The sequence below is a fragment of the Mytilus trossulus genome, chromosome 6 (assembly GCF_036588685.1).
Source record: "Mytilus trossulus isolate FHL-02 chromosome 6, PNRI_Mtr1.1.1.hap1, whole genome shotgun sequence".
In the NCBI taxonomy this organism is placed as follows: domain Eukaryota; kingdom Metazoa; phylum Mollusca; class Bivalvia; order Mytilida; family Mytilidae; genus Mytilus; species Mytilus trossulus.
This window is the reverse complement of record NC_086378.1, coordinates 33,621,949-33,644,171: the sequence shown is the minus strand read 5'-3', so window position 1 is coordinate 33,644,171 and position 22,223 is coordinate 33,621,949. Positions and strand designations below refer to the sequence as shown.

The 22,223-nt window shown below is 34.3% G+C and overlaps 2 protein-coding genes across 2 annotated transcripts in view; one reads left to right on the top strand and one right to left on the bottom strand.

Annotated features, from left to right (window-relative positions):
• Nucleotides 1-4,000, bottom strand: part of LOC134722514 (histone H2B-like) — a 7,708-nt gene extending 3,708 nt beyond the window's left edge. The window contains exons 1-2 of the mRNA XM_063586134.1: nucleotides 3,949-4,000; nucleotides 3,120-3,153 (exon numbers count right to left, since the gene is read on the bottom strand). Coding sequence (XP_063442204.1) covers nucleotides 3,120-3,153; nucleotides 3,949-4,000 — 86 coding nt within the window. The remainder of the gene's footprint in view (nucleotides 1-3,119; nucleotides 3,154-3,948) is intronic.
• Nucleotides 4,001-15,701: 11,701 nt separating this feature from the next.
• Nucleotides 15,702-22,223, top strand: part of LOC134722513 (putative ankyrin repeat protein RF_0381) — a 21,795-nt gene continuing 15,273 nt past the window's right edge. The window contains exon 1 of the mRNA XM_063586133.1: nucleotides 15,702-15,734. Within this exon, the coding sequence (XP_063442203.1) occupies nucleotides 15,702-15,734 (33 nt within the window). The remainder of the gene's footprint in view (nucleotides 15,735-22,223) is intronic.

The following is a 22,223-nucleotide window of genomic DNA, read 5'->3' as shown; positions in this document are numbered from 1 at the left end:
AGCAGACGAAATAAAATTCCGCCTAAAAAATCATTTTGCTAGAAACATTAGAAGAGAACTAACGCGTAATTGGTCAATTCAGAAAAAAAAGTTCAATCCAGGTGCTCTCTTCGACGTTCGCGCTATAAATACGTATACCAAGTCTGCACGGCTGTTGGACGTTACACTAAGACTTATAGCTAAGTTAGACGGGTTGTTTGTCAAATACATGTATAATTTATTGGTCAATAATTGTATCCAAAATTAAACTCTCTGAATGAGTTTCTCTGGTTGACTTCAAGTTCCATTACGAGCCTCTATCTATCAAAATTTAATTTTTAATAATGTCATTTTTTTGTTAAACTTTACAAGATACATCGGGACACAATACGTGTGCGAATTATTGAAGGAAAAATGCGTTTTATAATAATTTCTTACAACATGCCAATACTCATACATTACAAACTGAATAAATATTTTCTGGTCGCATTTCTATAATAATACCGAACATACAGCCCTATATGTATTTTTTGCTATGTTATTTTCATGCAAAATTTCTCTGTATCGTTTTATTTCGTATACTATTACACAGGTATTATTTTATCTTATCCTTTATTTGTTATTGTAAAGACTACTTCACATGGACTTCAGAACACCATTATGAAGACACTAGTCTATTTATTTTTGTAGTTACATTTTGCCTTAAATTTCGTTGATATTATTTAATAAATATTTTGAAAAAACATATAATTTTACAAAGATTGACAGCTCTTCTTAGTTGATTAGAAAAACGAGAGAATATGATTTCGGCTTTTGCGTATTCGAAATATCCGAAACATGAAGTCCAGGATCTACTGGGTATCAAATAAGCATAAGCTGTCCGTTCTAGATTGTTTATCGTGTGATCTGTTTGACAGTAAACATAAGGGAGAACAATTTCGATACACGTTTCACTGGACAAAGGGATACAACTCTAATTTGTATCACTTGTTACATCTATGGGAATCAAAACCAAACAGTTTGATTAATTCAGCATATGCAGAAGTAAACGTTTAGATGTTATATATATATAATAATGGTATACTATTCAAGTGATTGAAGAAAAGCTAAACGTTTTGGCAGTTGGTTGAAATAAGATAACAAGAATGTATATCACACAAGGGCTCAGAATTGGAAATACAATATGTTTTAATTAATGTCTTAATGTATCATTTAAAACAATTATCATGTAGCGTTTCATTCCGAGTGACTGACACATGATAACGGACGCGTTTGGTATAATTGTACATACACACGATTCCCATGGATCGACTTGTTGTCACTGATTCTCTCAATTCCGAATTAAATCAATTTCATATTTGTCATAAATACGTAAATTTGTAATTCATAAAAATTATCCAAAAATGCAAATACATTTAGAGCAAGTGGCATGTTTTCGTAGATCCGTTAAAATAGTAATTTTATTTGCAAATTGGTTTATTTGATGTCCCTTTCAGAAAGCGTCATCTAGACCATTTATACGAAAGAAGACCGTTTGTCGAACATACGTAGACGAAACATATCAGATAAAGGGGGGGGGGCATAGTTAATGAATAGAGGGCGCTAGCAATCCCAGAATTGTTTTTGGAGAAAATATCACCTAACCAGCCATTCATTGTCTCGAGAAGGATTAGCTGTAGCTACGGGCCGCTTGAATAGACAACCATTTATACCTAATAGTATACCGTTATACCGTTATGAAAGGGAAATAGTTACATGATATAATGCTGATTATACCATACGTTTCCTAACAATCTTTACCCACTTGATGAAAATTAACACACAGGGCATGTCATTGTCATATTCCATATTGCTTATGACCTTCACTGCAAACTCCAATCAACATAACTCGAATAATTCAAGCCTTTTCCGTGTCCGATGTTCTCCCACACGAAGCCTTCGTAGAGCAGCGGAATATAACGACTGAATTATTCGGGTTACAATCAACAAACCAGAACACAAGATGACCGCGTTATCTATTTATTCGAGGCACCCAAGGATGAACTTGTAATAGCGGAATTTTACAAGTTCACCCCGGTACCTCTCATATGTTAGATACGAAGGACAACAAACCAAAAACCGTGCAACTGTGTGTAAAATAATAAACATACCGAAACAAACTAAACTCATTTAATACAGTTTTCACTATCCAATACTTATAATATAAAGTATACATAAAATAGTTATGAACAAATCAAATTTACCTTAATTAAATGTTTAAGTTTTCTCCTTTCTTGAAATACAGTTATTCATAACGTCTGAAAAAAGTGCGTGTAAATAATTATCACGTTTTCAAAATTTAATAAAACAAATTCAAAATTTAAACTTTCAAATTACTGACAAAGTTTTGTGAAACTTTATCGAAGAAAGACGACTCTTATCCCAAATGCTAGCTGGACCTTCGGTGCTCATTAATTTTACAACATGTGCATAATGGTCTATCATTCCCTTGGAACTCCAACCCACGTGTTGATTGATCACTTGATTATCGACTCCTACCATTCTTAAAGTAATTGCACAACCGCATCTTCTACTGTTGGATGTTTCTCCTTGATACAAATTAATAAAGGAATGACTGTTATATTTTTCTGTCTATGAAGAAATAACATAAAAAAATTGGTGCACATTGAATAACGTGGGTTGCGTGTTATTCAACAGTGTGCACCACATTTTTTTAATGTTATTTCGAATAGACAGAAAAAATATTACAGTCATTTCTTATAATTTAATTCTAAGTTCCATTTTAAACCGTAGAAAAGCATGAAAAAACGTTGATGACGTCACGGTCACATGACTAAATTATGTCCATAGGCTCATGTAACAAAATAACGTCAGCCAATCAGAAGATCGTTTCGAGTTACATCAACAATTAAATTATTATTCATTAAATGCGTCTTTAACCAACCTGTCATACATGGTGATGACACTGCTCGATTATTAATTTGTTTTGATTTGTTGTCTCTAAGACGGCATACAAGTTGCTTTTGAAAAAAAATGCAATCATAAACCCAAGTGCTTGTTTGGCAGTAATTATTAGATAATTGTTTAATTAAGATGCATTGTTTTATATTGGTTTTGTTCTATAAGAATTAGAAACTGACATTGATTGTTTACTTAATGAAAGTACTGAAAGTACTGTTCAATGTGGGGTGAAATGTTGTTGTTTAAGGAATGTTCTTCTCATTTCTCCCGAAAGACAACATGCTTAGTCACCAACTGGAAGTTCCAATCTAAGGTGCTGTTTTTTTTGTGTAGATAAGAGATAGTTTTAGGCTAAAGTTCAAATGCAAATGTGTAGAAATTAAGTCAATTAATGATTTTTTGTAAAAGAAATTCAATACGTGAACCTTAAAAGCTGTTATATAAAAATGAAGACATGGTATGATTGCCGATGAGTTAACTCTCCACAAGAGACCAACATGTCACAGCCCCCCCCATTATAGGTAGCTGTATGGCCTTCAGCAATGAACAAAGCAATACCCCATAGTCAGCTACATAAGGACCCAAAATGACAATGTAAAACAATTCCAACGAGAAAACTAACGGGCTTATTTATATGAAAAAAAACCAAAAGAACGAAAACAAGTATGTAACACATAAACAAACGACAACCACAGAATTACAGGCTTTCTGTAACCGGCTCTGTGTTACTTTTTTTTAGTTTAATACTTTTGCAACCCATTATTTTCAATTCTTTAGTTTTGGGTCATTTTTCTTCTATTTATTCAGTATTGTATTGTACAAAGCAAAGCATATAGATCCTCACATAGATGAAGGTACAAAGCTATTCTTTTCCTTTTTTTCTTTTTATTCAAAGTTTAAGGAGATCAGTCAAACATTTTTTTGATATTTTGGTCTAGGCGGACTTATTGCATCTTTGCATTTTACAAGTTATATTGTAGTTTTATTCATAGCGTGTTTAATCAGTACCTGATCTGTGGTCGGAAATCCTGGTACCTGCCTGGTCAAGTAAAAACAACATATAGAAATAGAATAAACTTAATAAAGGTACAATCTGGAGGGAAATTAACCGATAAATGTTACCTATACATGACGAAATCATAAGAAAATAGCGACAAACCCCCCATCAAAAATTAAAATAAATAAAAAAAAATTGCATCGGTTTTATTTTGGATTTTAGTTCTTTTAGTGGCTCTTGCCTGACCGAGTACCAGAACGGTCTGCCAAATAGAAGGTAACCTGTCGACAAGTTATATGATCCTGGGTCAAAAGTCGGTAATATGAAAAAAGACTATTGTTATGAAATCAGGACGCGTAAATAAAGCTGTGGTCAACCCTTAAAGGATAGCAACCATTAAAGTTTTCCGTTGACAAAATTGTTATCCGTAAGGAATCCGTTGGTGTAATAACCAAATAAAACGGACGCTTAACAAATGCATAACAGACACACATATGCAATGTACGAGAAACGGAAACATACCGGAAAGAACAGATTTCGATCGTACATCCAACGGAAGAGTTCCTCATAAAGCGAAAATCTAACGGAAGTGTAGCTGATAAAACGGATAACCAAGATGCTAGTATGCGAAAAAAAAAGACCACAATAAAATGACATGTAAAATGCAAAAATATTCCAGCAGTTTCTGTGTAACTGGTTTTGGTTTATTCTTCAAAATGCCGTTTCACATCCGTTCACCATGATCATCTGTTTCATCCGTTATGCGTACGGTAGGAGTCTGTTGTTGAATTAGTATAGCGGACCTCTAACGCATGAATAACGGACAATTTAGTAACGAATATGAAATATAAACGGAACGGGCGAGTACGGTAAAAAAAAACCGACGACTACCGGATGTTCAACGGACAGTTCATCTGCTGAACGCCCGTTCAAAGTTTTAAACAGGCTCAAGATTTTCCACCGGACAGAACGGGTGTCGACTGATATGACAGACGATGAACGGACATGAAACGGAAATAAATGGACTTCTAACGGACATGAACGAATTGAAAAAGTATATCCGTTTGCGCTATCCGTTAAGTTGTGATATCCCTTACCGGATAGCCCCGAACGGACGCCGAACAGTTGAAAACAATTTTTTCCGTTGACAGAATTGTTATCGCTTTGGATTCCGTTGGTGTGCTGACCAAATAAAACGGACGCGTAACGAATGCATAACGGACACACACTAGCAGGATATGTAACATACGAGACACGGTAACGTACCGGACAGATTGGATGTAGAACGAACATCCAACGGACGAGTATTGCATTACGTAATACGTACCGGCTAAAACAGATGCATAAATAAAGATATTCGGGAAAGTTTCCGTGAAACTGGTTTTGGGTTTAAATATTCTTCAAAATGCCACCAAATGGTAGGGTCTGGCCTGAATAAGAGCTGATTGATTGGGAAGGCGTCGCTCTTACTCTAAGATCAATCATGAATAATAAAAGCGTTCATGATACGCACGAAATCTGACAACCAATGATTTGTTTCCAACCAAAAATTTTCTATTGGCATTTATCTGTTTCACATCCGTTTTATCCGTTATGTAAATACGTCCGGTAGAAGTCCGTTGTTGAATTGTCTACCGGACCTTTAACGGATGAATTACGGACTAATAATGGATACAAAACGGAAACGAAACAGACGACTGCCGGTAGAAACGGATACTTCATCCTTTGGGCGTCCGATCAAAGTTTTGAACATGCTCAAAATTTTTCAACGGACAGAACGGACGTCGACGGATAAAACGGATCCTGAACAGACATGAACGGAAATAAACGAAAGTCTTACGAATAAGAACGGACATCTAAAGCAAATGAACAGTTTAAAAAGTCCGCGCTATCCGTTAAGGTGTGACCTGGGCTTTAAAGTGTGACCGGAGCTTAAACGAGCAGTTGCAAGATACATACATTTTCAATCCTCCTTATTTTGAGAAAAAAATTGATGACAAAGGAGCCACTTATACATTGTATCAAATGTGATCTTGTTTTGGTAGTTGGAAGAATACAAGAGATAATAAAACGAACAAATAAAACAATACTATAAGTACTTTGACCGCGACGTTTTCAGGAGGAACGTCATTTTTCATTTACATTTCATTTATTATGTTGTGAATTTCGAAAAACTTTCTCAAGCTGCATTTTGACGCCTTTATAAAATCTAAATAAAAAAACACCAACTATTTGTTTCTATACGACAATAACAATCAAAACAAAGGAGTAAAAAAAGACTCACTAAACCAAAAGACACTGACATAAGCAGTTATGAATAATAAATAAGAATCAACACCAACTCCACTAAAAACCGGGAGTGAAATCAGGTGCTCCGGAAGGGTAGCATTTCCTGCACCGAATACATCACCCGTTGTGTTATTTCTTTGTTCAGTTCGGTAATGACAAAAGGTTATTATGAAGGAGGAAGAAGATCAGATAGGATTTCTGACAAACTTTTGTCAGAATGGCCAATCAGCTCAAGATGGCGACCGTAAAATTTCTTGAGTGATGACCTTCATTTTTTTACATAAATAAGGTCGTCAGTCACGCTTGAATTGTTTTACATTGTCTTATCGGGGCCTTTTATAGCTGACTATATGCGGTATGGGCTTTGCTCAATGTTGAAGGCCATACGGTGAACTATAATTGTTAATGTTTGTGTCATTTTGGTCTTTTGTGGATAGTTGTCTCATTGGCAATCATACCACATCTTCTTTTTTATATTAATTTGAATGGTTCATATGCCTGTCTACTCAAATTTTGAGAAAGCAGTATTCCTTTTTCAACAAAATCAACGTACATAAATAATAAAAATTGAATATAGAAAAATAAAAAAATATTTAATCGAAAGAAATTTATCGATGTAGCCACTTTTTTTTATTACATTTTGCTTAATTCTATAATTGTATTTTTGTTCATAGAGGTAGTATCAGACTGTACAATAAACACTTAAGAGGTAGTTTGATTGATTGTTTTGTGTTTAACCTTCATTTTCAGCACTATTGGCTATTCGTCACGGTTATTTGTTATTTGGTTGAGGAGACAGGAGTGTCTGGAGAGAACCTAACCTTCGGTCAATTTAGAATGGAGTCGACCGCATCTACCACGTGATGGGTTCGGAATTACAACCTCTGTGTTGGCAGGTCAGTGATGCAGTTGAAATACTTAAACCAGTTGACAACCATGCAATAAAACAAATATATAAAACGATACAAAAGTGTTTTGATGTACAAAACAATTACATACTATGATATAGTAGTTAATTCAAATTATAAATGTTCAGCTTGCATTTTGGGTATGAACCGTGGCCGAAACATATGCCCTCAACGTCACAACTTTTTCTTTGATTATTGACACCCCTAGGTTCAAGGTTTACATGGTCAACATTGACACATAATGAATTATGACAGAGATGACTAGCGTCTTTATCGCGGGGAATCTGCAGAGTCTTGTCTCTCAGCATTAAAACAACTCTATGAGCCTTTCTATGTTTCCATTTATAATCGACGGGATCGCGATAATGAACAGTGCCATATATCTTCTGTTTGTCCAAGCTTCCCTTCCAAATTAAACACTCAGAATATGGATCTTGTGTTGTTTGTTCTGAAATTCTTGCCTCAAGTTTTCTCCAAAACGTCTCCATATAACTGTTAAAATATTATTTCCGATTATGTCTAAAATCTCAAAAAAGGTATTTGATTTTGAACTTATTTTGCGAATTTTATACTGTATGGAATAAAAGTTAAGAAATATCAAATGGAGTTGCGTAACTTTAATAAAATTAGAGTATTACACAAACAACTGGTATTCATCTTATGAGAGTCTTGTTTGTCTCGCGTCAGCTTTTGGAGGTGAACGATGTAGGTTGTTGGTTAAAAGTCAGTTTCTTTCTGCAAACCACATATTATTCGATTTATCAATGCAATTAATCACGAACAAAAAAATGTTACGACCGGCTGCATGAAATCATGTATATAATCGCGAAGGCAAATACATATAACTAACTGCTAATTGCCCTTTTAGTGTTTATGATGATCATCGTCATTTTGCTTACAGTTTCTTCTTTTACCTATTCTAGCATCAGAATTGGGTGTTCTTTTAACGCGTTTTCTGGGTTAAGGATTTTCTAGCTGCGTTGAGAGAATAAGCAGGGCATAATTGATAACAGGTATATTAATGTGCATGTACTATTTGTGACTGAACTCTTAGCAGCTCTCACTAATATGATAACGTCAACAGTTGATTTCTATCGTCATAAAGTTATAAACAACTCTAACAATTCAAAACAACATTTTGAAATCAAAGAACAAACATTGATAACGTAAAATAACTAGTGCACTGAAATCTACTATCATTTATTTTCACTGAGAGTAGAATCCGGGTTTTTGGAGTTTGCCTCTTATATAACTACCAAGCTATTATAAATACAATGCTGCATCATCAAAATAAATAAAATATGGTCTGCGTCCCTGTGCTTCTTGATAAATTACTATTGCATCCTGTATTACCACTCAAATATTTAAATTTTATAAGAATAATAAACTTACAATTGTTATGTAAAGTCCGTTATGCTAAGTTTCTATTTCAGGAATGAGATTTGCGGGTAATTTGTCTAAATCCTTTGAGAACTTCTAGCAGACGAAATAAAATTCCGCCTAAAAAATCATTTTGCTAGAAACATTAGAAGAGAACTAACGCGTAATTGGTCAATTCAGAAAAAAAAGTTCAATCCAGGTGCTCTCTTCGACGTTCGCGCTATAAATACGTATACCAAGTCTGCACGGCTGTTGGACGTTACACTAAGACTTATAGCTAAGTTAGACGGGTTGTTTGTCAAATACATGTATAATTTATTGGTCAATAATTGTATCCAAAATTAAACTCTCTGAATGAGTTTCTCTGGTTGACTTCAAGTTCCATTACGAGCCTCTATCTATCAAAATTTAATTTTTAATAATGTCATTTTTTTGTTAAACTTTACAAGATACATCGGGACACAATACGTGTGCGAATTATTGAAGGAAAAATGCGTTTTATAATAATTTCTTACAACATGCCAATACTCATACATTACAAACTGAATAAATATTTTCTGGTCGCATTTCTATAATAATACCGAACATACAGCCCTATATGTATTTTTTGCTATGTTATTTTCATGCAAAATTTCTCTGTATCGTTTTATTTCGTATACTATTACACAGGTATTATTTTATCTTATCCTTTATTTGTTATTGTAAAGACTACTTCACATGGACTTCAGAACACCATTATGAAGACACTAGTCTATTTATTTTTGTAGTTACATTTTGCCTTAAATTTCGTTGATATTATTTAATAAATATTTTGAAAAAACATATAATTTTACAAAGATTGACAGCTCTTCTTAGTTGATTAGAAAAACGAGAGAATATGATTTCGGCTTTTGCGTATTCGAAATATCCGAAACATGAAGTCCAGGATCTACTGGGTATCAAATAAGCATAAGCTGTCCGTTCTAGATTGTTTATCGTGTGATCTGTTTGACAGTAAACATAAGGGAGAACAATTTCGATACACGTTTCACTGGACAAAGGGATACAACTCTAATTTGTATCACTTGTTACATCTATGGGAATCAAAACCAAACAGTTTGATTAATTCAGCATATGCAGAAGTAAACGTTTAGATGTTATATATATATAATAATGGTATACTATTCAAGTGATTGAAGAAAAGCTAAACGTTTTGGCAGTTGGTTGAAATAAGATAACAAGAATGTATATCACACAAGGGCTCAGAATTGGAAATACAATATGTTTTAATTAATGTCTTAATGTATCATTTAAAACAATTATCATGTAGCGTTTCATTCCGAGTGACTGACACATGATAACGGACGCGTTTGGTATAATTGTACATACACACGATTCCCATGGATCGACTTGTTGTCACTGATTCTCTCAATTCCGAATTAAATCAATTTCATATTTGTCATAAATACGTAAATTTGTAATTCATAAAAATTATCCAAAAATGCAAATACATTTAGAGCAAGTGGCATGTTTTCGTAGATCCGTTAAAATAGTAATTTTATTTGCAAATTGGTTTATTTGATGTCCCTTTCAGAAAGCGTCATCTAGACCATTTATACGAAAGAAGACCGTTTGTCGAACATACGTAGACGAAACATATCAGATAAAGGGGGGGGGGCATAGTTAATGAATAGAGGGCGCTAGCAATCCCAGAATTGTTTTTGGAGAAAATATCACCTAACCAGCCATTCATTGTCTCGAGAAGGATTAGCTGTAGCTACGGGCCGCTTGAATAGACAACCATTTATACCTAATAGTATACCGTTATACCGTTATGAAAGGGAAATAGTTACATGATATAATGCTGATTATACCATACGTTTCCTAACAATCTTTACCCACTTGATGAAAATTAACACACAGGGCATGTCATTGTCATATTCCATATTGCTTATGACCTTCACTGCAAACTCCAATCAACATAACTCGAATAATTCAAGCCTTTTCCGTGTCCGATGTTCTCCCACACGAAGCCTTCGTAGAGCAGCGGAATATAACGACTGAATTATTCGGGTTACAATCAACAAACCAGAACACAAGATGACCGCGTTATCTATTTATTCGAGGCACCCAAGGATGAACTTGTAATAGCGGAATTTTACAAGTTCACCCCGGTACCTCTCATATGTTAGATACGAAGGACAACAAACCAAAAACCGTGCAACTGTGTGTAAAATAATAAACATACCGAAACAAACTAAACTCATTTAATACAGTTTTCACTATCCAATACTTATAATATAAAGTATACATAAAATAGTTATGAACAAATCAAATTTACCTTAATTAAATGTTTAAGTTTTCTCCTTTCTTGAAATACAGTTATTCATAACGTCTGAAAAAAGTGCGTGTAAATAATTATCACGTTTTCAAAATTTAATAAAACAAATTCAAAATTTAAACTTTCAAATTACTGACAAAGTTTTGTGAAACTTTATCGAAGAAAGACGACTCTTATCCCAAATGCTAGCTGGACCTTCGGTGCTCATTAATTTTACAACATGTGCATAATGGTCTATCATTCCCTTGGAACTCCAACCCACGTGTTGATTGATCACTTGATTATCGACTCCTACCATTCTTAAAGTAATTGCACAACCGCATCTTCTACTGTTGGATGTTTCTCCTTGATACAAATTAATAAAGGAATGACTGTTATATTTTTCTGTCTATGAAGAAATAACATAAAAAAATTGGTGCACATTGAATAACGTGGGTTGCGTGTTATTCAACAGTGTGCACCACATTTTTTTAATGTTATTTCGAATAGACAGAAAAAATATTACAGTCATTTCTTATAATTTAATTCTAAGTTCCATTTTAAACCGTAGAAAAGCATGAAAAAACGTTGATGACGTCACGGTCACATGACTAAATTATGTCCATAGGCTCATGTAACAAAATAACGTCAGCCAATCAGAAGATCGTTTCGAGTTACATCAACAATTAAATTATTATTCATTAAATGCGTCTTTAACCAACCTGTCATACATGGTGATGACACTGCTCGATTATTAATTTGTTTTGATTTGTTGTCTCTAAGACGGCATACAAGTTGCTTTTGAAAAAAAATGCAATCATAAACCCAAGTGCTTGTTTGGCAGTAATTATTAGATAATTGTTTAATTAAGATGCATTGTTTTATATTGGTTTTGTTCTATAAGAATTAGAAACTGACATTGATTGTTTACTTAATGAAAGTACTGAAAGTACTGTTCAATGTGGGGTGAAATGTTGTTGTTTAAGGAATGTTCTTCTCATTTCTCCCGAAAGACAACATGCTTAGTCACCAACTGGAAGTTCCAATCTAAGGTGCTGTTTTTTTTGTGTAGATAAGAGATAGTTTTAGGCTAAAGTTCAAATGCAAATGTGTAGAAATTAAGTCAATTAATGATTTTTTGTAAAAGAAATTCAATACGTGAACCTTAAAAGCTGTTATATAAAAATGAAGACATGGTATGATTGCCGATGAGTTAACTCTCCACAAGAGACCAACATGTCACAGCCCCCCCCATTATAGGTAGCTGTATGGCCTTCAGCAATGAACAAAGCAATACCCCATAGTCAGCTACATAAGGACCCAAAATGACAATGTAAAACAATTCCAACGAGAAAACTAACGGGCTTATTTATATGAAAAAAAACCAAAAGAACGAAAACAAGTATGTAACACATAAACAAACGACAACCACAGAATTACAGGCTTTCTGTAACCGGCTCTGTGTTACTTTTTTTTAGTTTAATACTTTTGCAACCCATTATTTTCAATTCTTTAGTTTTGGGTCATTTTTCTTCTATTTATTCAGTATTGTATTGTACAAAGCAAAGCATATAGATCCTCACATAGATGAAGGTACAAAGCTATTCTTTTCCTTTTTTTCTTTTTATTCAAAGTTTAAGGAGATCAGTCAAACATTTTTTTGATATTTTGGTCTAGGCGGACTTATTGCATCTTTGCATTTTACAAGTTATATTGTAGTTTTATTCATAGCGTGTTTAATCAGTACCTGATCTGTGGTCGGAAATCCTGGTACCTGCCTGGTCAAGTAAAAACAACATATAGAAATAGAATAAACTTAATAAAGGTACAATCTGGAGGGAAATTAACCGATAAATGTTACCTATACATGACGAAATCATAAGAAAATAGCGACAAACCCCCCATCAAAAATTAAAATAAATAAAAAAAAATTGCATCGGTTTTATTTTGGATTTTAGTTCTTTTAGTGGCTCTTGCCTGACCGAGTACCAGAACGGTCTGCCAAATAGAAGGTAACCTGTCGACAAGTTATATGATCCTGGGTCAAAAGTCGGTAATATGAAAAAAGACTATTGTTATGAAATCAGGACGCGTAAATAAAGCTGTGGTCAACCCTTAAAGGATAGCAACCATTAAAGTTTTCCGTTGACAAAATTGTTATCCGTAAGGAATCCGTTGGTGTAATAACCAAATAAAACGGACGCTTAACAAATGCATAACAGACACACATATGCAATGTACGAGAAACGGAAACATACCGGAAAGAACAGATTTCGATCGTACATCCAACGGAAGAGTTCCTCATAAAGCGAAAATCTAACGGAAGTGTAGCTGATAAAACGGATAACCAAGATGCTAGTATGCGAAAAAAAAAGACCACAATAAAATGACATGTAAAATGCAAAAATATTCCAGCAGTTTCTGTGTAACTGGTTTTGGTTTATTCTTCAAAATGCCGTTTCACATCCGTTCACCATGATCATCTGTTTCATCCGTTATGCGTACGGTAGGAGTCTGTTGTTGAATTAGTATAGCGGACCTCTAACGCATGAATAACGGACAATTTAGTAACGAATATGAAATATAAACGGAACGGGCGAGTACGGTAAAAAAAAACCGACGACTACCGGATGTTCAACGGACAGTTCATCTGCTGAACGCCCGTTCAAAGTTTTAAACAGGCTCAAGATTTTCCACCGGACAGAACGGGTGTCGACTGATATGACAGACGATGAACGGACATGAAACGGAAATAAATGGACTTCTAACGGACATGAACGAATTGAAAAAGTATATCCGTTTGCGCTATCCGTTAAGTTGTGATATCCCTTACCGGATAGCCCCGAACGGACGCCGAACAGTTGAAAACAATTTTTTCCGTTGACAGAATTGTTATCGCTTTGGATTCCGTTGGTGTGCTGACCAAATAAAACGGACGCGTAACGAATGCATAACGGACACACACTAGCAGGATATGTAACATACGAGACACGGTAACGTACCGGACAGATTGGATGTAGAACGAACATCCAACGGACGAGTATTGCATTACGTAATACGTACCGGCTAAAACAGATGCATAAATAAAGATATTCGGGAAAGTTTCCGTGAAACTGGTTTTGGGTTTAAATATTCTTCAAAATGCCACCAAATGGTAGGGTCTGGCCTGAATAAGAGCTGATTGATTGGGAAGGCGTCGCTCTTACTCTAAGATCAATCATGAATAATAAAAGCGTTCATGATACGCACGAAATCTGACAACCAATGATTTGTTTCCAACCAAAAATTTTCTATTGGCATTTATCTGTTTCACATCCGTTTTATCCGTTATGTAAATACGTCCGGTAGAAGTCCGTTGTTGAATTGTCTACCGGACCTTTAACGGATGAATTACGGACTAATAATGGATACAAAACGGAAACGAAACAGACGACTGCCGGTAGAAACGGATACTTCATCCTTTGGGCGTCCGATCAAAGTTTTGAACATGCTCAAAATTTTTCAACGGACAGAACGGACGTCGACGGATAAAACGGATCCTGAACAGACATGAACGGAAATAAACGAAAGTCTTACGAATAAGAACGGACATCTAAAGCAAATGAACAGTTTAAAAAGTCCGCGCTATCCGTTAAGGTGTGACCTGGGCTTTAAAGTGTGACCGGAGCTTAAACGAGCAGTTGCAAGATACATACATTTTCAATCCTCCTTATTTTGAGAAAAAAATTGATGACAAAGGAGCCACTTATACATTGTATCAAATGTGATCTTGTTTTGGTAGTTGGAAGAATACAAGAGATAATAAAACGAACAAATAAAACAATACTATAAGTACTTTGACCGCGACGTTTTCAGGAGGAACGTCATTTTTCATTTACATTTCATTTATTATGTTGTGAATTTCGAAAAACTTTCTCAAGCTGCATTTTGACGCCTTTATAAAATCTAAATAAAAAAACACCAACTATTTGTTTCTATACGACAATAACAATCAAAACAAAGGAGTAAAAAAAGACTCACTAAACCAAAAGACACTGACATAAGCAGTTATGAATAATAAATAAGAATCAACACCAACTCCACTAAAAACCGGGAGTGAAATCAGGTGCTCCGGAAGGGTAGCATTTCCTGCACCGAATACATCACCCGTTGTGTTATTTCTTTGTTCAGTTCGGTAATGACAAAAGGTTATTATGAAGGAGGAAGAAGATCAGATAGGATTTCTGACAAACTTTTGTCAGAATGGCCAATCAGCTCAAGATGGCGACCGTAAAATTTCTTGAGTGATGACCTTCATTTTTTTACATAAATAAGGTCGTCAGTCACGCTTGAATTGTTTTACATTGTCTTATCGGGGCCTTTTATAGCTGACTATATGCGGTATGGGCTTTGCTCAATGTTGAAGGCCATACGGTGAACTATAATTGTTAATGTTTGTGTCATTTTGGTCTTTTGTGGATAGTTGTCTCATTGGCAATCATACCACATCTTCTTTTTTATATTAATTTGAATGGTTCATATGCCTGTCTACTCAAATTTTGAGAAAGCAGTATTCCTTTTTCAACAAAATCAACGTACATAAATAATAAAAATTGAATATAGAAAAATAAAAAAATATTTAATCGAAAGAAATTTATCGATGTAGCCACTTTTTTTTATTACATTTTGCTTAATTCTATAATTGTATTTTTGTTCATAGAGGTAGTATCAGACTGTACAATAAACACTTAAGAGGTAGTTTGATTGATTGTTTTGTGTTTAACCTTCATTTTCAGCACTATTGGCTATTCGTCACGGTTATTTGTTATTTGGTTGAGGAGACAGGAGTGTCTGGAGAGAACCTAACCTTCGGTCAATTTAGAATGGAGTCGACCGCATCTACCACGTGATGGGTTCGGAATTACAACCTCTGTGTTGGCAGGTCAGTGATGCAGTTGAAATACTTAAACCAGTTGACAACCATGCAATAAAACAAATATATAAAACGATACAAAAGTGTTTTGATGTACAAAACAATTACATACTATGATATAGTAGTTAATTCAAATTATAAATGTTCAGCTTGCATTTTGGGTATGAACCGTGGCCGAAACATATGCCCTCAACGTCACAACTTTTTCTTTGATTATTGACACCCCTAGGTTCAAGGTTTACATGGTCAACATTGACACATAATGAATTATGACAGAGATGACTAGCGTCTTTATCGCGGGGAATCTGCAGAGTCTTGTCTCTCAGCATTAAAACAACTCTATGAGCCTTTCTATGTTTCCATTTATAATCGACGGGATCGCGATAATGAACAGTGCCATATATCTTCTGTTTGTCCAAGCTTCCCTTCCAAATTAAACACTCAGAATATGGATCTTGTGTTGTTTGTTCTGAAATTCTTGCCTCAAGTTTTCTCCAAAACGTCTCCATATAACTGTTAAAATATTATTTCCGATTATGTCTAAAATCTCAAAAAAGGTATTTGATTTTGAACTTATTTTGCGAATTTTATACTGTATGGAATAAAAGTTAAGAAATATCAAATGGAGTTGCGTAACTTTAATAAAATTAGAGTATTACACAAACAACTGGTATTCATCTTATGAGAGTCTTGTTTGTCTCGCGTCAGCTTTTGGAGGTGAACGATGTAGGTTGTTGGTTAAAAGTCAGTTTCTTTCTGCAAACCACATATTATTCGATTTATCAATGCAATTAATCACGAACAAAAAAATGTTACGACCGGCTGCATGAAATCATGTATATAATCGCGAAGGCAAATACATATAACTAACTGCTAATTGCCCTTTTAGTGTTTATGATGATCATCGTCATTTTGCTTACAGTTTCTTCTTTTACCTATTCTAGCATCAGAATTGGGTGTTCTTTTAACGCGTTTTCTGGGTTAAGGATTTTCTAGCTGCGTTGAGAGAATAAGCAGGGCATAATTGATAACAGGTATATTAATGTGCATGTACTATTTGTGACTGAACTCTTAGCAGCTCTCACTAATATGATAACGTCAACAGTTGATTTCTATCGTCATAAAGTTATAAACAACTCTAACAATTCAAAACAACATTTTGAAATCAAAGAACAAACATTGATAACGTAAAATAACTAGTGCACTGAAATCTACTATCATTTATTTTCACTGAGAGTAGAATCCGGGTTTTTGGAGTTTGCCTCTTATATAACTACCAAGCTATTATAAATACAATGCTGCATCATCAAAATAAATAAAATATGGTCTGCGTCCCTGTGCTTCTTGATAAATTACTATTGCATCCTGTATTACCACTCAAATATTTAAATTTTATAAGAATAATAAACTTACAATTGTTATGTAAAGTCCGTTATGCTAAGTTTCTATTTCAGGAATGAGATTTGCGGGTAATTTGTCTAAATCCTTTGAGAACTTCTAGCAGACGAAATAAAATTCCGCCTAAAAAATCATTTTGCTAGAAACATTAGAAGAGAACTAACGCGTAATTGGTCAATTCAGAAAAAAAAGTTCAATCCAGGTGCTCTCTTCGACGTTCGCGCTATAAATACGTATACCAAGTCTGCACGGCTGTTGGACGTTACACTAAGACTTATAGCTAAGTTAGACGGGTTGTTTGTCAAATACATGTATAATTTATTGGTCAATAATTGTATCCAAAATTAAACTCTCTGAATGAGTTTCTCTGGTTGACTTCAAGTTCCATTACGAGCCTCTATCTATCAAAATTTAATTTTTAATAATGTCATTTTTTTGTTAAACTTTACAAGATACATCGGGACACAATACGTGTGCGAATTATTGAAGGAAAAATGCGTTTTATAATAATTTCTTACAACATGCCAATACTCATACATTACAAACTGAATAAATATTTTCTGGTCGCATTTCTATAATAATACCGAACATACAGCCCTATATGTATTTTTTGCTATGTTATTTTCATGCAAAATTTCTCTGTATCGTTTTATTTCGTATACTATTACACAGGTATTATTTTATCTTATCCTTTATTTGTTATTGTAAAGACTACTTCACATGGACTTCAGAACACCATTATGAAGACACTAGTCTATTTATTTTTGTAGTTACATTTTGCCTTAAATTTCGTTGATATTATTTAATAAATATTTTGAAAAAACATATAATTTTACAAAGATTGACAGCTCTTCTTAGTTGATTAGAAAAACGAGAGAATATGATTTCGGCTTTTGCGTATTCGAAATATCCGAAACATGAAGTCCAGGATCTACTGGGTATCAAATAAGCATAAGCTGTCCGTTCTAGATTGTTTATCGTGTGATCTGTTTGACAGTAAACATAAGGGAGAACAATTTCGATACACGTTTCACTGGACAAAGGGATACAACTCTAATTTGTATCACTTGTTACATCTATGGGAATCAAAACCAAACAGTTTGATTAATTCAGCATATGCAGAAGTAAACGTTTAGATGTTATATATATATAATAATGGTATACTATTCAAGTGATTGAAGAAAAGCTAAACGTTTTGGCAGTTGGTTGAAATAAGATAACAAGAATGTATATCACACAAGGGCTCAGAATTGGAAATACAATATGTTTTAATTAATGTCTTAATGTATCATTTAAAACAATTATCATGTAGCGTTTCATTCCGAGTGACTGACACATGATAACGGACGCGTTTGGTATAATTGTACATACACACGATTCCCATGGATCGACTTGTTGTCACTGATTCTCTCAATTCCGAATTAAATCAATTTCATATTTGTCATAAATACGTAAATTTGTAATTCATAAAAATTATCCAAAAATGCAAATACATTTAGAGCAAGTGGCATGTTTTCGTAGATCCGTTAAAATAGTAATTTTATTTGCAAATTGGTTTATTTGATGTCCCTTTCAGAAAGCGTCATCTAGACCATTTATACGAAAGAAGACCGTTTGTCGAACATACGTAGACGAAACATATCAGATAAAGGGGGGGGGGGGCATAGTTAATGAATAGAGGGCGCTAGCAATCCCAGAATTGTTTTTGGAGAAAATATCACCTAACCAGCCATTCATTGTCTCGAGAAGGATTAGCTGTAGCTACGGGCCGCTTGAATAGACAACCATTTATACCTAATAGTATACCGTTATACCGTTATGAAAGGGAAATAGTTACATGATATAATGCTGATTATACCATACGTTTCCTAACAATCTTTACCCACTTGATGAAAATTAACACACAGGGCATGTCATTGTCATATTCCATATTGCTTATGACCTTCACTGCAAACTCCAATCAACATAACTCGAATAATTCAAGCCTTTTCCGTGTCCGATGTTCTCCCACACGAAGCCTTCGTAGAGCAGCGGAATATAACGACTGAATTATTCGGGTTACAATCAACAAACCAGAACACAAGATGACCGCGTTATCTATTTATTCGAGGCACCCAAGGATGAACTTGTAATAGCGGAATTTTACAAGTTCACCCCGGTACCTCTCATATGTTAGATACGAAGGACAACAAACCAAAAACCGTGCAACTGTGTGTAAAATAATAAACATACCGAAACAAACTAAACTCATTTAATACAGTTTTCACTATCCAATACTTATAATATAAAGTATACATAAAATAGTTATGAACAAATCAAATTTACCTTAATTAAATGTTTAAGTTTTCTCCTTTCTTGAAATACAGTTATTCATAACGTCTGAAAAAAGTGCGTGTAAATAATTATCACGTTTTCAAAATTTAATAAAACAAATTCAAAATTTAAACTTTCAAATTACTGACAAAGTTTTGTGAAACTTTATCGAAGAAAGACGACTCTTATCCCAAATGCTAGCTGGACCTTCGGTGCTCATTAATTTTACAACATGTGCATAATGGTCTATCATTCCCTTGGAACTCCAACCCACGTGTTGATTGATCACTTGATTATCGACTCCTACCATTCTTAAAGTAATTGCACAACCGCATCTTCTACTGTTGGATGTTTCTCCTTGATACAAATTAATAAAGGAATGACTGTTATATTTTTCTGTCTATGAAGAAATAACATAAAAAAATTGGTGCACATTGAATAACGTGGGTTGCGTGTTATTCAACAGTGTGCACCACATTTTTTTAATGTTATTTCGAATAGACAGAAAAAATATTACAGTCATTTCTTATAATTTAATTCTAAGTTCCATTTTAAACCGTAGAAAAGCATGAAAAAACGTTGATGACGTCACGGTCACATGACTAAATTATGTCCATAGGCTCATGTAACAAAATAACGTCAGCCAATCAGAAGATCGTTTCGAGTTACATCAACAATTAAATTATTATTCATTAAATGCGTCTTTAACCAACCTGTCATACATGGTGATGACACTGCTCGATTATTAATTTGTTTTGATTTGTTGTCTCTAAGACGGCATACAAGTTGCTTTTGAAAAAAAATGCAATCATAAACCCAAGTGCTTGTTTGGCAGTAATTATTAGATAATTGTTTAATTAAGATGCATTGTTTTATATTGGTTTTGTTCTATAAGAATTAGAAACTGACATTGATTGTTTACTTAATGAAAGTACTGAAAGTACTGTTCAATGTGGGGTGAAATGTTGTTGTTTAAGGAATGTTCTTCTCATTTCTCCCGAAAGACAACATGCTTAGTCACCAACTGGAAGTTCCAATCTAAGGTGCTGTTTTTTTTGTGTAGATAAGAGATAGTTTTAGGCTAAAGTTCAAATGCAAATGTGTAGAAATTAAGTCAATTAATGATTTTTTGTAAAAGAAATTCAATACGTGAACCTTAAAAGCTGTTATATAAAAATGAAGACATGGTATGATTGCCGATGAGTTAACTCTCCACAAGAGACCAACATGTCACAGCCCCCCCCATTATAGGTAGCTGTATGGCCTTCAGCAATGAACAAAGCAATACCCCATAGTCAGCTACATAAGGACCCAAAATGACAATGTAAAACAATTCCAACGAGAAAACTAACGGGCTTATTTATATGAAAAAAAACCAAAAGAACGAAAACAAGTATGTAACACATAAACAAACGACAACCACAGAATTACAGGCTTTCTGTAACCGGCTCTGTGTTACTTTTTTTTAGTTTAATACTTTTGCAACCCATTATTTTCAATTCTTTAGTTTTGGGTCATTTTTCTTCTATTTATTCAGTATTGTATTGTACAAAGCAAAGCATATAGATCCTCACATAGATGAAGGTACAAAGCTATTCTTTTCCTTTTTTTCTTTTTATTCAAAGTTTAAGGAGATCAGTCAAACATTTTTTTGATATTTTGGTCTAGGCGGACTTATTGCATCTTTGCATTTTACAAGTTATATTGTAGTTTTATTCATAGCGTGTTTAATCAGTACCTGATCTGTGGTCGGAAATCCTGGTACCTGCCTGGTCAAGTAAAAACAACATATAGAAATAGAATAAACTTAATAAAGGTACAATCTGGAGGGAAATTAACCGATAAATGTTACCTATACATGACGAAATCATAAGAAAATAGCGACAAACCCCCCATCAAAAATTAAAATAAATAAAAAAAAATTGCATCGGTTTTATTTTGGATTTTAGTTCTTTTAGTGGCTCTTGCCTGACCGAGTACCAGAACGGTCTGCCAAATAGAAGGTAACCTGTCGACAAGTTATATGATCCTGGGTCAAAAGTCGGTAATATGAAAAAAGACTATTGTTATGAAATCAGGACGCGTAAATAAAGCTGTGGTCAACCCTTAAAGGATAGCAACCATTAAAGTTTTCCGTTGACAAAATTGTTATCCGTAAGGAATCCGTTGGTGTAATAACCAAATAAAACGGACGCTTAACAAATGCATAACAGACACACATATGCAATGTACGAGAAACGGAAACATACCGGAAAGAACAGATTTCGATCGTACATCCAACGGAAGAGTTCCTCATAAAGCGAAAATCTAACGGAAGTGTAGCTGATAAAACGGATAACCAAGATGCTAGTATGCGAAAAAAAAAGACCACAATAAAATGACATGTAAAATGCAAAAATATTCCAGCAGTTTCTGTGTAACTGGTTTTGGTTTATTCTTCAAAATGCCGTTTCACATCCGTTCACCATGATCATCTGTTTCATCCGTTATGCGTACGGTAGGAGTCTGTTGTTGAATTAGTATAGCGGACCTCTAACGCATGAATAACGGACAATTTAGTAACGAATATGAAATATAAACGGAACGGGCGAGTACGGTAAAAAAAAACCGACGACTACCGGATGTTCAACGGACAGTTCATCTGCTGAACGCCCGTTCAAAGTTTTAAACAGGCTCAAGATTTTCCACCGGACAGAACGGGTGTCGACTGATATGACAGACGATGAACGGACATGAAACGGAAATAAATGGACTTCTAACGGACATGAACGAATTGAAAAAGTATAT